Raw genomic sequence first — 16,548 nt, 5'->3', positions numbered from 1 at the left:
ACGGTTAAGAGTGTGAACTCTGAAGTCTGGGTTCAAATGTACCATTTGCCAACTGGGTAACTTTGGGTAAGTTACCCTATACTACTTCCCAATAGGACATATAAACTGGAGAGCCTCTGGCCATTCATTCATTCATAAATACCAACTGAGCATCTACTGTGAGGCCGGTGCTAGCGATATAGTGGAGACCTGGCCTTCCAATCTAAAGTACGCTTCCATGGAGTCAGACTGTTCCATATCCTACACAGCACTTAGCACTATCTGCAATGATCTTGTGTGCTAGTTTGTCTGTCCTCGTCGGAAGGTAAGCTCTATGCAAGCAGAGGCCTTGTCTGTCTTGTGCATCCATCACCTCCCCAGAGCCTTCCACATCACTGGATACACGCAAAAAGAAGGAATGAGCATGTCAGACAAGAACTTTTACCTCGTGGCCCTGGTGAAGGTAGGAAAAAAAAACAAAAGTAACAACGTAGAAGACATAAAAGCACAAATTACAGAAGTAATAGTATCTGGGAGAAACCAGGGTCACGGCTTCCCATCACCGCAGGTGTTGCTCCAGGAAGCTCTGCGGAGAAAAAGGATCCCAGCACCCTGGCAGCCTCCCTGAGCCGCGCGTCCTGGAGACAGCATGAGGGACGCAGTGAAAGGAAAATGGGCCCAATCCCATCAGAAGTCCTGAGGAGGTTCATTTGTTGGTTCAACATGTTCATTTGTTGGTTCAACAGGTATTTATTTACTACGCGTATAATGTGTGCTGGGTACACAGCAGCGAACTGACAAGAGCCTGTCCTCATGCAGTTTCCCTTCTAGTATTGAAACAGTGATTTTGGGTATGAAAAGTGCCGTGCTGACCACGAAACAGTGACGGAATAGGAATGACAGCACGTGTGCACGGTGGCTGGGTGGTCACAGCAGGCCTCTCTGAGCAGGTGACACCTCAACTAAGCCCTGGGGTCAACATTGTCACACAGCAGGGGAAGAACCTTCTAGGCAATGGCAGCGGCGGAGGCTCACACTAGAGAGGATCAAAAACTAGTAAGTTACAAGCAAAGTGACAAGTGCCTCGAAGGCAAGTCCCAGGAGGCTGGGGGTCGGGGAGGAGGCTCCGGCTCCCGCTCCCGCACCAGCCCTCTCGGGTCCCGGCCACTCCAGGCAGTTCTGGGGCGCGCGGCGAGCGCCAAGGCCCGGCCCGGCTTCGCCGCCCCCCGCGACAGCGCCGTCGGGGTGGGGACGAGGGCCGACGTCACCCACCGCGCCGGGCTCCGTCCCTCTAGCACTGGGGCGGAGGCCGCGGGCAGGAAGGTGGCGGCCCCTGGGGCTTACCTCGGAACTTGAGCTCGTGCTGCGGCTCGAGGCTCAGGACCTGCTCCACCTTCGCCATGTTCCTTAGCGGCGGAGCACCTTTGGCGGGGAGACCCCTGAGAGGTCACCGGGGCGGGAAGCGTTAATGCTGCGCCCACTTTAAGTTTTACAAAAAGGCGGGGACCGGTCGGGACACGGGCGGGGGTTTTCTACGGGGTGCGCGCGCTGGGGGGGGTCGGTCTACGCGGTGCAGGCGCAGGGGCGGAGGGCGAGGGCGAGGCCGCGGTGTCCGGCGAGCTGACGGCACGCACGCACGCACGCACGCACGCAGAGGCGTACACACGCACGCACGCAGCAGGCTGCCAGCTCGGGCGGCGGGAAGCTGCGCCCTGCGCCGCCGGCTCCAGGGGCGGGGACTAAAGCTGCGCGCGTGGAGCCCTTCCCGGGACAGTGCGCAGGCGCGGCACAAGCCACGCGGGCGGGACTGCGGAGCAGCAAGGGGCGGGGCTTCGGGCCGCTCAGGAGGCGGGGTCTGTAGTCCAGCTACGACAGCCACCGCGAAAACTATTAAGGGCCCGCTGGGGGCCAGCCTCGTGTTGAGTGCTTTATTCAATAATAACAATTAGAATAAACTTCCACTTTTCTCTTGCTTATGTAGTGCCAGGCACTGTTAGAGACTTTGAATAATAGTGAAAGTACTTAGTATAAGTATAATGTTTATGGGTGAGTGATATGGGCTAGGCACTGTGACGTCTTGTAAATAATAATTATAAATATAATAAACTACCAATTATTGCTTATTTATTTTGTATCACTCTACTGAATGCTTCCAATAACAACAGCAACTACAATAAATACAAGCTACTCTAAATTAAATGTTTACTATGCAACTGGCACTGTGCTGAATTCTTTACTAGTAAATTCTATTTGTTTATGCAACAAATATTTGGAAATACAATGATCAGAAAAGCTAACCTGATTCCAATCCTTTTACTATAGCCTAGTGAGGAGACATCTTTTGAATAAATAACCACACAAGTAAGTTAAATAATTAAAAATTGCTGGAGAATCCAGATCTGCTTGACCTCAAAAGTGGATACTCTACATCATGATTACCGTTTAAATTGTATTTCATTATATTATGTTTACTATGGAAGTAAAATAGATGTTCTTAATAGTCTCCTATACATACCCATATAGGTGAGACAAACGTGGCAAATTGCTAACAATGGCTGACTCTACATCACAGGTATATGGTTTTCTTGTACTGTTTCTCCCACTTTGCTGTATGCTTGAAATTTTTCATGATAAAAAGGTTTTTTAAAAGAATAGTCTTTGTATTTTAACTGGAGCATTTAGTCCATTTACATTTATTATATTTACTAATATATCTGGAATTATTTCTACCATTGTATTTTGTTATTTCTATTTGTCCTGCCTGTTTTTTTCCCCTTTCCTTTCTTCTTTAGGGTTTATTTTTATTCTCATTCTGATTTTCTTCACCTGTATACTCTATTTCTAAGTTTTAGTGGTTACTTCAAAATTTTGGGCATGCATACTCACCTTGTGAAAGTCCAATATCTTTAAATATTTGTAAAAATGTCTTTACCCTGTTTCCTTAAAATATAAAGACTTTGGAGTACTTTAATCACCCATCCTCTAAATTATACACCTTAATGTAGTGTATGTTAAGTTTAATCTTTGCCATTGTAACCCCAGGAGACATTACTGAATTGTTTTATTCAGTCAACATTAGTTTAGATTCAGCCACACTATTACCATTTTTATCCACCTTTTCTTCTTGCATCTCAGCTTTCGCCAACAGGATCACTCTCCTTTTGCCTGAAGTAAATCCTTTAAATTTTATTTTTTTTAGCTTTGTTGGTGCAAACCCTTTCAGTTTCTGTTCGTCTGCAAATGGATTCATTTTTGCCTTTTGTTGTTTTTATTTTATTTATTTATTTATTTATTTATTTATTTATTTGGAGATGAGGTCTTGCTCTGTTGCCCATGCTGGAGTGCAGTGGCATGATCATGGCTCACTGCAGCCTGTATCTCCCAGGCTGAAGCAATCCTCCCACCTCAGACTCCCGTGTAGCTGGGACTAAAAGCATGCACCACCACGCCCAGCTAATTTTTTTATTTTCTGTAAAATCTCACTATGTTGCCCAGGCTGGTCTCAAACTCCTGGGCTCAAGTGATCCTCCTGCCGCAGCCTCCAAAGTGCGAGGATTACAGGCATGAGCCACTGCGCCTGGCCTTGCCCTTGTTCTTGAAAGATATTTTGGCTTGCTTGCTTGAATGACGGCTGTCCTCTCTCAGCACAGTTCATTGCCATCCACTGTTTGCCTGTTCCCCCTCATTGCTCCTCAGGAGTCCAGTGACAATCTTACATCGTTCCTTCATAGGTTGTTGGTCTTTTCTCCCTCTTCTCATGTTCTACAGTTTTACCATGCTGTATCTTTTTTTTTTTTTTTGAGATGGAGTCTCGCTCTGTCCCCCAGTCTGGAGTGCAGTGACACCATCTCAGCTCACTGCAACCTCCGCCTCCCATGTTCAAGCGATTCTCCTGCCTCAGCCTCCTGAATCGCTGGGATTACAGGCACGCACCACCATTCCCAGCTAATTTTTGTGTTTTTAGTAGAGACAGAGTTTTGCCATGTTGGCCAAGATGGTCTCAAACTCCTGACCTCAGGTAATCCACCCACCTCGACCTCCCAAAGTGTTGGGATTACAGGCGTGAGCCACCATGCCCAGCTTATGCTGTATCTTTTTATTTATCCTGCCTTGAATTCTTTGGGCTTTCTGAATTTGATGATTGGTGTCTTTCATTATTCTTGAAAGCTCTCAGACAATACCTTTTTTTTTTTCAATTTAATTTTACTTTTTATTGTGGTAAGATACACGTAACATAAAATTTACTATCTATCATTTTTAATATACAGTGGTATTAAGAACATTCCTATTGTGGTGCAACCTCACCATCATCCATCTCTAGAACTCCCTTCATCTTGCAAAACTAGAACTCTGTATCCCTTAAATAATCGTTCCCCATGCTCCCTCTCCTAAGCCCCTGGCAACCACCATTCCACATCCTGCCTCTATGAATTTGACTAGTCTAGGTACCTCTTGTAAGCAGAATCATACAATGTTTGTCCTTTTGTGACTGGCTTATTTTGCCTAGCATAAAGTCCCCAAAGTTCATCCATGTTGTATCATATGTGACAATATCTCTTTTAAATGTTATCTTGGATGGACACAGTGGTTCATGCCTGTAGTCCCAGCAGTTTAGGAGGCCAAGGTGGGCAGATTGCTTGAATCCAGGAGTTCAAGACCAGCTTGGGCAACATGGTAAAACCCCATCTCCACAAAAAATCAAAAAATAAAAAAAATTAGCCACGCATGGTGGTGCATGCCTGTAGTCCCAGTTACTCAGGAGGCTGAGGTGGGAGGACTTGAGCCCAGGAGGTGGAGGCTGCAGTGAACCATTATACCATTGCACTCCAGCCTGGGGTAACAGAGTGAGATCCTGTCTCAAAAAAAAGAAAAAAGAAAAATAAATGTTACAACCTCATTCTCTCACTCTTTACATCTTGTAGTGTGATTAGTAGTTATTCAACTAATATTTTTCAAACTGTAGGTTGTTTTCCAACAGTGGCTTATAAAATCAATGTAGTAGATTGTTACCAGTGTTGAGAAAGAACGAGAATATAATATATTGGAGTGTATTGTATTATTTCATGAATCTTTTGTTTCAGTTGTATTTATTAATATACTTATACACATATCTATGGAGTGAGTCACAAGTAAAATACATTTATTACTGTGGATTGTGAAAGAAAAAGAGAGAAGTCTTGTGCCCTTCTCCATGTCTATTAACCTCTCTATCACATCTTAATCTGTCCTCTTTATATTCCACGTTCTGGATAGTTCTTCAGATCTTTCTTCTAGTCACTAATTATCTCTTAGGCTATTGATAAACCTGTTTCAGGAGTTTTTCATTTTGTTTATTATTTTTTTAAGCCTATAAGTTCTATTTTGTTCTTTTACATATCCAAGTAGTTATAGGTTGTGTTTTTTCTTTTTTTTAATTATTATTTGAGACAAGGTCCCCCTCTCTTGCCCAGGCTGGAGTGCAGTGGTGTAATGTTGGCTCACTGCAGCCTCTACCTCATGGGCTCAAGCCATCCTCCCACCTCAGCCTCCCGAGTAGCTGAGACTACAGGTAGGCACCACCACACCCGGCTAATGTTTGAATGTTTTGTAGAGATGGGATTTCACCACATTACCCAGGCTGGTCTTGAGCTCCTGAGTTTATGCAATCCGCTTGCCTCAGCCTCCCAAAGTGCTGAGATTAATGGCATGAGCCACTGTGCCTGGCCACATTTATAGGTTTTTTAACACTGGTTCCCAGCTCCTCTGCCCTTCCCCAGGGAATGGTGCCATAACAAAGCTTTAGTGTTGGTCTCTTCTGCCAGGTCACTTTGGTAAGGGGAAGCCCATGTTCCTAAGCCCATACAGAGCCTCCACACCTGCCACCATGGCCACGCATAAATAAGCTCATTGAGCACGCAATGGCACAGCTGTGGGAAAGGCTGACTGTTGTCTGCAGAATGTGCCATCTTGTCCACTCAATTAATAGAGTTGCTGCTACAGTAGATGTCTTTGAGTGGGCATTCACATGAGACACCAGTGTCTTTTTTTTTTTTTTTTTTTTAATTTAGAGATGGAGTCTTGCTCTGTTGCCCAGGCTGGAGTGCAGTGGCACGAACTCGGCTCACTGCAGCCTCCACCTCCTGGGTTCAAGCAGTTCTCTTGCCTCAGCCTCCCAAGTAGCTGGGATTACAGATGCCCACCACCACGCCCGGCTATTTTTTGTATTTTTAGTAGAGACGGGGTTTTACCATGTTGGCCAGGATGGTCTTGAACTCCTGACCTCGTGATTCACCTGCCTTGGCCTCCCAAAGTGCTGGGATTACAGGCGTGAGCCACCGCGCTTGGCCGAGACACCAGTGTCTTCACACCCATCCTGAGAGGCATCTAGTACCTCCTCCCAGACCTCCTCACCACACATCCACATCTGCTCTCTCCGTCCCTGATCACCCATTACCCAGGGGCTCGTGCACCTCTGTGCTCTTGGTCGTTTCTCAGCCACACAAAGTACACAGCCAAACACACTGCTTGAGATTCTGCTAAATGTGTGAATTCCATTTATGTTGTAATCCAGCAGGCCACCCAATTAAAGTTTGAGTATAATTTTCAGCAAGGTCAAAAATCTACAGCTAGGCCAGGTGCGGTAGCTCACGCCTGTAATCCCAGCGCTTGGGGAGGCTGAGGCGGGTGTATCACTTGAGGTCAGGGGTTTGAGAGCAACCTGTCAAACATAGTGAAACCCCGTCTCTACTAAAAATACAAAAAATTAGCTGGGCATAGTGGCAGCTGCCTGTAATCCCAGCTACTTGGGAGACTGAGGCAGGAGAACCTCTTGAATCCGGAAGGCGGAGGTTGCAGTAAGCTGAGATCATGCCATTGCACACCAGCCTGGGCAACAAGAGAGAAACTCCATCTCAAAAAAAAAAAAATCTACAACTACAAGAAATAAAGGATTATTTTAGGGCTCTGTAGAGTCTCTCTGGTTCTCTGACTGTGAGTTAAGCTGAGAGTTTAAAGATTGGAGTGTGTCCTTTACTTTCCATAATAGCTCCAGTGAACTCAGAAATAGCTATCTCATCCCATGGTCCTGAAGTCGTCACTACCATGTAAGTGTGGCAGTCCCATGGCTCTCCATGCCCTTACTTCAGTGGGAACATTGTCACAATCAAATGATATTAGCAGTGATGTCAGTATGAGCCATTGATTACTTGTAATCACTGGTGTATAGTAAACTGGCTCTCTTAGGGGGAAATAATATCTGTAGTTTTTGCAGATTCCTTTTATTTCCTTTTCTTTGTTTTTTTGTTTGGTTGGTTGGTTGATTTTATTTTTTTGAGACAGGGTCACACTCTGTCACCCAGGACAGAGTGCAGTGGTACGATCATAGCTCACCATAACCTCAAACTTCTGGCCTCAAGTGATCCTTCTGACTCAGCCTCCCAGCGTGCTGGGATTACAGCTGTGAGCCACCATGCCCAGCCAGGTTTTGCAGATTTCTATGGTATAAACACTCCCACCATGACTGATTTTAGGCTGCCAATGGGATGTCACTGAACACAGAGTTGAAAAGAGGTGTGTATGACTGGCTCTCACCAGCTGGTATTCAGCACACCTGTGCTTGTATTCCATATTTCATAGGCACTGCAGTCAAGCATGAGGATGTGGCCAATCCAATCCCAGAATCCCTTCTTTGAGAGTCTGTTTCCTGGGACCACTCTTGGTACCAAGTGCTCTCTTAGTCAAGGTCCAGCCAGGAAAGCAGAAATTACACCAGCTGTTTTAACAAAGACAATTTAGTATAAGGAACTGGTTAAATAGGTAATGGCGAACTGTCAAAGCCAAAAGAAGAAGACACTGAGGTATCACAAGAGTAGTAACGGCAGGAAGAAACTACCATTCCTAGGGTTAAGAGAACATAGGGAAGATGCTGGGGTTATGGGACCTCAGGAGCTCAGTGGAAGGGCTTCATGGAGGTGGCCACGGACTCCTTAGGAGGGAGCACTGGCTGGCCAGGGCTGGGGCCTCTGAGGGGATACAATGAGGCTGCTTCTGGGAGTGCCAAAACCACGTGGAGACTGAACAACTACTGCATTCGGATGAAAGGTCACTGCTGAAGCAACACTGTCAAGAACAGGAACAGGACAGGAAAGACTGGTCCCTTCTCCCCTCTTCCGATTTCAGGTCTTCCTTGAGTGCCTCTCCCAGAGGAGCCTGAGAGAAAACCCGCTGACTGAGGAGAAATGACATGTCCAGAGACACAGCCTCAGTATGTCAGAGCAGGGTGTAGAGGGTTAATTTGGAGCTGAGAGACAACAGCTTCATAGCTACCAATCCCTTTTTTATTTCTTTAAACATAGTAGAAATACTTATTTTTACAGTCTGTTCAGTGCCTGACGTGTGTGCAGTTCTACTTTTATTGTTTCTGGGGGCTTTGGCTCAGTGTGGCCTGTTCCCTTGTGTGTTTTATTGTCTTTGACCTTATCTGTGAGAATCCTTGGAGGCCGAACATTTCAGTTACCTCCAAAACTTAGCGGCCCAAATATCAACAACCATTTAATTATTCTCACTCACACTTGTAGGGGTTGACTGGGCTCTGCTGGGTGGTTCATACTCAGAGCCTCTCATGTGACTCTGAAACATGAGCTAAAACAGCAGCTGGGTCTGTGCAGGGAGTTTAGGGCCAACTACAAAGTTAAAGGGCATAGTTCCTAAATCACCCTCCCTCACAACAAAACTGCAAGTTTGTTGGTGTCTTCAAACCACTCTCCAGTTTGATAATTCACTGGAAGAACCCTCAGAACTCACTGAAAGCAAGTGTACTCATGGTTATGGTTTATTATAGGGAATGTATACAGATCAAATCAGTCAAGGGAAGATGAGCATAGGGCAGAGGGCTCCAAATGTGGAGCTTCTGTTACCCTCCCCCATGGAGTCAGGATATGATATGGTTTGGCTCTGTGTCCCCACCCAGATCTCACCATGAATTGTGATAATCCCCAAGTGTCGTGGGAGGGACCCGGTGGGAGGTAACTGAATCACGGGGGCAGGTTTTTCCCGTGCTGTTCTCGTGATAATGAGTAAGTCTCACGAGATCTTATGGTTTTATAAAGGGAAGTTCACCTGCACAAATTCTCTTGCCTGCTGCCATGTAAGACATCCCTTTGTTCTTCCTATATCTTCTGCCATGACTGTGAGACCTCCCCAGCCATGGAGGACTGTGAGGCCTCCCCAGGCATGTAGAACTGTGTGTCCACTAAACCTCTTTCCTTTACAATTACCCTGTCTCGGGTATGTCTTTATTAGCAGTGTGAGAACAAACTAATACAGGATGTGTGACTCTTAGTGTCATTGTGTAACAAAGTGCATGGAGTATTACCATAGAAGCTTGCCTGAGCTTCAGTATCCATTTACTGAAGCTCTATTATGCAGGTATGATTGATTGATTGCCCACATGACTGATTTCAGTCTCCAGGTCAACTGATATCACATGATCCCAAGTCCCCACCCTGAGCCACACTGTTGGTCTTTGGTAGCCAACCCCTTGCTATCTGGCCAGCCCCCACCCCCAATCACCTTGTTATGACTATCCAGTATGACACAAGGCTACCAGGTGAACACTCCTATCAGTTAAAACATTCTGAGGACCCAGAGATTACTTCCCAAACACCAGGACAAAGGACAGATCTGTCTGGGTAAGGCCAAATTCTTCATTATCCAGTCTGGAATCATTGGAAGGCTTGCATGCTCACAGGTCTGCCCCTGGCTGGAAGAGTTCAGCCAATGGGAACACCTGGGACTCTGTGGTCATTTCTCTATGACTTATATGTTTTATCCCTGAGCTGTCTCTCCAGATCAAGGCTTCAGGTAGCGGGACTTTTTACATAGCAGCTCAGGGCTTGCAAGCTAGTGTCAGAGAGAGGGAGGGAGAGAGAGAGAAAGAGAAAGAGAGAGAGTCCCAGATGGAGGCTGTATCACCTTTTCTAACCTAGCCTCAGAAGTCATGCGGGATCACTTGCTCACTGCATTTTATCCTTTGAGGCAGTCAAGAGGCCTGTACAGTTTGAAAGGGTGGGGATGGAAACTCTATCTCCTGGTGGGATATGGCAAGTTTCTAGGAGAGCACATCGTGTAGGAAATATTGTTTCAGCCATCTGCAGAATATACAATCAGCCACACCTGGGCTGAAGGTGGCTCCTCCAGAAAGAATTTGCCTTTGCCTTGTCTTATTCCAGGTAGAAGTGGAGGGTGGGCACTGACCAGGGTAGCTTTCAGGTCTCAGTTTAATATTTTCAGACCACCCAGGTAGTGTGAATTTGGGCTGCAAACCTTTGGGAAGCCTACCCTGTGTTCCTGATTCTTAGAATAATTGGCCATTTCCCCTCATTGAGTGCCTCCACCTGACACTTTTCCTTTGGGGCTGGGGGCAGTGTTTTGGGCTCATTGTACACTGAAGGATCCTGCTAGACTTCCCAACTTGGGTGGGCCCTGAGCTTTGTCTTTTGTCCTATAAAACCTAAAGTACTGAGAAAATTAATTCACTTGTTCACAGGCTTCCACAGTTCCCCAGGAGAAAAAAAAAAAAAAACCCAGCTTCGGGACTCAGCTTATCCCTAAGGGCTTAATCTTCCCTTCACTGTTTGGCTTCAGAACGCTCCTTGTGCTGGCTCATCAATGCATTTGCAATATTTTATCCAGCATGTGAGTTGTTTTGATGGGAAAGGTCACTCAGCATGCATGTCTAATCCTCCATATTGCCAGAAACAGAAGTCACCAGAGTAAAGTTTTCATGTTAAAAACACTTCGTTGCACCCATGCCTCAGATGTTAGTTTCTCATACCATTTCCCCAGAAATGGAAACCAGGACTTTTTGGAAACATGGATGATTCTTGGCCTGGGGTAGGGAATATTTGAGGTGAACTTGGAACATCTTGTATAGGTAGAAAGTAAGGAAGTGCTCAAAAGATAAAATAATGATAACATGTCAAAGGGACACCAACTGGAAGAGCTCCCAATGGCTGAAGCTGTGACAATTTGAATAATAAAATAAATAACATACTATCGGATTATAACCCAAAGTGGAAAATAGGCTGGGTACAGTGGCTCACACCTGTAATTTCAACACTTTGAGAGGTCAAGGCGGGAGGATCGCTTGAGCCCAGAAATTCAAAACCAGCCTGGGCAACATAACAAGACTTTGTCTCTACAAAAATAAATAAATAAACAAATCAAACTAGAAAGTAAATATCCTTGAGTCTATAATGACATAAATAAATGACCGAATAATAAATAGAGTAGAAGTGACACATCTCCCATACAGAAAAATTGTAAATAATTGATGTTAGATATACTCCTCCCTCCAGGACGTGGAACATAACTTCCACCCCTTAACCGAGGGTTATACTTAGCGGCTTTCTTCCAAAGACTACAGGATGGAAAGTCAGGGGAAAAGCAACTTTAATAGTGGGACTCTGGGAAGCCATTGGTAAGCCAGGTGATCAAGGTCAACATCATTACCGATAAGTCCTGCTGATAGGAGGTACTCTTGATATGATGTGATATGACGTGCATTTCACCTTTGTGGTCTTCACCCCCAAAGCCCACCCCAGTAAAGTCATAAGAAAAACATCAGAAAATCTTAAACTGAAGGACATGCTATAAAACACTGGCTAGTACTTCTCAAGAGCAAGGTCATAAAAAACAAGGGAAGTGTCAGAAGGTGTCACAGCTCAGAGGAGCCCAAGGAGGCATGACAAGTAAAGGTAAGGTGGTATCCAGAAGCAAAGAAAGGACATTAGAGGAAAAGTAAGGAAATCTGCATAAAATATGGAGTTAACAGTAATGTATTCATCATATTAACAATGGTTCATTAGTCGTGACAAATGTACCACAGTAATGTATGTTAAGAATGGGGAAATTGGGTGTCGCGTATATGGAAACTCTATTATCTTTGCAACTTTTCTGTAACTCCAAACATACTCTAAATAAACAAAAAAAAAAAATGCTATTCTAAAATTAAACTTGTTTAACATTTTTTAAATTGAATTTCCAACCTCCTTCTGTAGGGGGCAAACTCTCAGGCACTCAGACCCTCTGATCAACCAGAACACACAATGCTGAACCGTCTTAAGGAAATGAGTGACTTTGTTGTCATCCTCTTCATCCCTTTTCCTCCTTTGGAAACACAGCCACCTCTGGCTGTCCAAGTCCCCCCATCCTTCATGGCCTCAGTCACTTACCCATCACTCACTTTTTCTCTTTAATGCATTCATTCATCCAGGTTTTTAATAAAATTTGCAATCAGATTTTAATGGAATTTATTTATTAACCTATAGTATTTATGTATTTAATTTATTTATTTTTTGCATTTCCTCAGCATCTACTGTGTGAGCCCTCAGCACTGGATGCATTTAGCCTCACTGTCTGGCGGGGGAATGTTGAAGAAAAACAAAATCATCACAATCTGTGATAAACACGAAAATGGATGAGAAGAAAGCTATGAAGAGACAATTAACTTTACTCTAGAGACTGAGAGAAAACTTAGAACCTCAGAGGGTGTTACAGAACAGTTTTGGAAAAAAAATCATAAGAAAGATCTTGCCAGACAGAAAAAAAGGAAGGGTTCTCCCAGCCGAGGAACAACAGCTGCAAAGGTCGGGGCTGCAGGGGCTTGCATGGGGAAAGGCAAGGGGAATAACAGTCACTCACATGGACTGAGCTCCTGTTCTCCTGTTCTGGGTCCAGCACCTTATTAGCATGTGTTTTAGTTTCCTATGGTTGCTGTAACAAATGACCACAAACAAAGTGGTTGAAAACAACACATATTTATGATCTTACAGTTCTGGAGGTCGGATATCCAAAACTGGGTCCCATAAGGCTAAAATTAAGGTGATGGTAGGGCTGTGTTCTGTCTGGAGGCTCTAGGAAAAACCCATTTCTTGCCTTTCCCAGCTTCCAGAGGTCACACACAGTCCTTGGCTCATGGCCACTTCCCCCATCTTCAAATCCAGCAGTGTAGCATCTTTAGTGGTTTTTTTTTCTTTCTTTCTTTGAGACAGAATCTTGCTCTCTCATCCAGGCTGGAATGCAGTGGCATCATCACAGCTCACTGCAGTGTTGATTGCTCCCAGGCTCAAGCAATCCTCCCACCTCAGCCTCCCAGGAGACTACGGGTATGTGTCACCACACCTGGCTTTATTTTTATTCTTATTTTTTTTTGTAGAGAATGCACTAATAATAACAACAACTGCATCTACCATTGGTCAAGTGCTCCATGCCAGGCACTGTTCTAAGAGCTGCGTGTGTATTCCTCATACATTCTCACAACAAAGAAGTAGTAATATTATGATGTTCTTTGGTGTACAAGTGAGGACACTGAGGCACCAAGAGGTTTAGTAACTTGCCCCAGAGCAGTGAGAAACTGGAGATGGAGGACCTGGATGAAATAGACCATGGGGCAGATGAAGGGACGTTGCTCAGAAGTGGGGGCCATGGTGAGAGAGTCGGGGGCATGGGCTTATTTGTTAACTTTTTTACTATCTGTCTCCCAACTAGAGAGCCAGCTCCATGAGTGATCCATCTCTGCTGAACACTCTACCCTCTAGCACCTGACAAGGGCTTGGAGCATAACAAAGTCTCAACAAAGGGAAGAGTGTGTGAACAAATGAAGAAATGAATTAATGAATGAATAAATTAATGAAGATTCAGGGTCACCAAGGACTGAAGTTTCAGGACAAGCTGGCACACAGGATTTGTTAAAAAAAAAAAAAAACCCACTCAGAGACCAGGTGGCTCATGCCTGTAATCCCAACATTTTGGGAGGCTGAGGTGGGAGGACTGCTTGAGTTCAGGGGTTCAAGACCAGCCTGGGGAACATAGACAGATCCCATCTCTACCAAAAAAATACGAAAATTAGCTGGGTGTGGTGGCGCACACCTTTGGTCCCAGCTACTCAGGAGGCTGAGGTGGGAGGATTGCTTGAGCCTGGGAGGCTGAGGCTGCAGTGAGCTGTGATCGTGCCACTCCACTCCAGCCTGGGCAACAGAGTGAGACCCTGTCTCAAAAACAAAAACAAAAACAAACAAACAAAAATCCCCACTCAGATCCAGTAGCTCAGAACCAGCCTGGATGGGGGATGAGGTAGTCATAGAACCAGGCACCATCTTTACAAAAAGGGGTGCAATCATATTGCTAACCCTTGCCCATGTTGAGGGAGGCTCCTCCAGACTCGGGCAGGAGGACTCCGGCAGGGCTGGCTCCTCAGCTGAGGGTCTCAGTAAACTAGGTGGCTGTCAGTCAGGATGGATAGAAGAAAGTTCATGCTTTCTCCCCTTGTCCCCAAGAAGCAAGCTCTCTCCCAAGGCCCGGAACACCTTGATTCTTCATTCCTGTGAGCAACCAGGGGATGGATTCTTGGTCCCAATCTCTGTGCCTGGCATATAAAAGGTGCTCAATACATGTTTGATGAATGAACGAAATAATGCAATTAAGAATTTGAGGGGGCACGGTGGGGGGAGTTTTTTTGCTCCTTAGGACTTGTCCCCAATCACCCAGAAGACCACATTGGCATACAAATAATTGATATTCTAATTACGAATCATTTGTATTGATTTAGTAAGCAGATCCCCAAAGCATCTCTAGAAGATAATTAGATTCCACGCTTCTCAGGGGTAAGAACGGCGTATTTACCTCATTGTTCCCCCATGGCAGTGTGAGGCAGAAGAACTGTATGATAAATGTTTGATAAGGCAGTGAGTGAGCATGTTCTTAACTGTGGGGAGATTTTACAGGGTCCCCACAGATCATTTCCAGTGTGTTGAGGCAGTTGGGAGGGGGCGGGGATGCGTTTTGTTAGTGTGTATGTCAAATTTGCAAATCTCTCTTTTCTCCAAGCCCTGGTGATTTTCCACCTCACGGCCTTCATTCATTGAGCAGACATTTGTGGAGGGGCACAGGGGCAGAACACCGAGGACCCAGAGACAAAAGACACGCAGACCCCTGTCTCCCCCTGTCTAGCTAGGAGACAAAGCAGAGTAAGACAGAACCTTGAGTGACCCTGCCAAGGAGTGGCTGGGGACGAGGGCCTTAGACCTCTCCCTGTTGTTTCTGTCTGCCTATCCTCAGGCCACCCCAAAGAAATGACAATAATACATAAACATTAAAAAAAGATTATGCAACCAGTGAGTGACAGCACCATTGGAAAACTTTGTTATTTTCATTGATCTGATTAGAAACTGTGCTTACTCTGCAAATGCAGCTTCGAATCCCCTCTTCCACTGTCCTTCTGACTAGTCAGCCACCGCAGGGTGTCTGAGAAGAGAAACTGTGCAGCAGCCTCTGGTTGTCAGCATCAGAAAGGAAATACGAATCCCTGAATGCCTGAGCTAGGGAGGGGGAGGGGGAAGGAGAGGCAGAGATGGAGAAGGAAATGGGAGAGAGAGAAGGAGAGAGAGACAGAGAGGGAGGGAAAGAGAGAGAGGGATGGGGGAGGGGGAGGAGGAGGGAGAGACAGAGATGGAGGAGATGGGAGAGAGAGAAGGAAAGAGAGACAGAGGGAGAGAGAGAAAGAGAGGGAGGAGGAGAAAAAGGAGAAGGGGGGGAGCGAGACATGGAAGGAGAGCTGGGGAGAGGGAGATATATATATATGAGGAGAGAGGACGAAAGACGGAGGAAGAGAGAGAGGGAAGAGGAAGAGAGAGAGAGAGAGGGAGGAAAAGAGATGGGTAAGGGGGGAGAGAGAGAGAGATGGAGGAAGGGAGGGAGATGGAGGACAGAGATGGGGGAAGAGAGAGGGAGGAGAGAGAGGGAAAAAGAGATGGACAGAGAGATAGGGGAGAGACGGAGATGGAGGGAGGGAGAGCGACAGAGAGAGGGGTATAATGTGGGAAGGCAGGGGAGACCATGGCATGGCATTGTAAGTTTCGATTTCTCCATTTTCATTTTTCTGCTCCCCACTCCCAGGAATGCTTAGAGCCATAGATTATCAAGTGACTGTCACAACTTTGCTTTTGTTTCTAGGGGAAAACCCCAAACAAGAGTGATTGCAATAGGTAAAGTACCTGCAGCACTCTCCTGAAATCCAAATGCTCGCAGCAGGCCCTGCCATTTTGTGCTGAGAAAGGAACGTGTCTTTGCTATGACCCCTCCCTGTGCAGATCAGGCAGTAGGGAAATCATGGGCTCTGTAGACCGATGGCCTGGGTCCCACCCTGCCCTTCGCAGCACTGTGACTCAGCAGATGTGTGGCCTTAGGCTGCTGGCAATGCCTTCCAGACAAAGACCCCCAGGACACGTGTGTGGGGGACTAAGTTCACCGCCTGGGCACTTTGGGAGTGTGAAGCAGTTCCCTAAGAGGGGTCAGAAGAGACTTGGGGATTGGGGATAATGTTGATGATTTCAGGGCAGGGGTCCAGGAAGTGAGCTTTGCTCTGGGTTAGGTGCTGTCGGGACCAAGACTTAGGGTCATACTGTGATTGCGTCCACAAGGACTAGAGTGACGGAGAAGTCTTGTTTATGTTTTGACCCGTCATGGTCAGAGTGGCCTTGTGCGATGTCAGTGTCCTGTGACATTGCTGAAATTGTCCTGTGAAATTGTGGC

General features: G+C 45.8%; 1 protein-coding gene across 2 annotated transcripts in view; it reads right to left on the bottom strand.

Annotated features, from left to right (window-relative positions):
- Positions 1 to 1,740, bottom strand: part of VAPB (VAMP associated protein B and C) — a 55,508-nt gene extending 53,768 nt beyond the window's left edge. The window contains exon 1 of one of the 2 annotated variants that reach the window (XM_054467589.2): positions 1,324 to 1,740. In XM_054467589.2, coding sequence (XP_054323564.1) covers positions 1,324 to 1,381 — 58 coding nt within the window. In that variant the 5' untranslated portion in view covers positions 1,382 to 1,740. The remainder of the gene's footprint in view (positions 1 to 1,323) is intronic. The other variant, XM_054467590.2, reaches the window with a different exon arrangement.
- Between the last annotated feature and the right edge of the window lie 14,808 nt (positions 1,741 to 16,548).

Source organism: Pongo pygmaeus, chromosome 21 (assembly GCF_028885625.2).
Source record: "Pongo pygmaeus isolate AG05252 chromosome 21, NHGRI_mPonPyg2-v2.0_pri, whole genome shotgun sequence".
Taxonomy (NCBI): Eukaryota; Metazoa; Chordata; class Mammalia; order Primates; family Hominidae; genus Pongo; species Pongo pygmaeus.
Note: the sequence above shows the minus strand (reverse complement) of the source record. Positions and strands in the feature narration are given on the sequence as shown.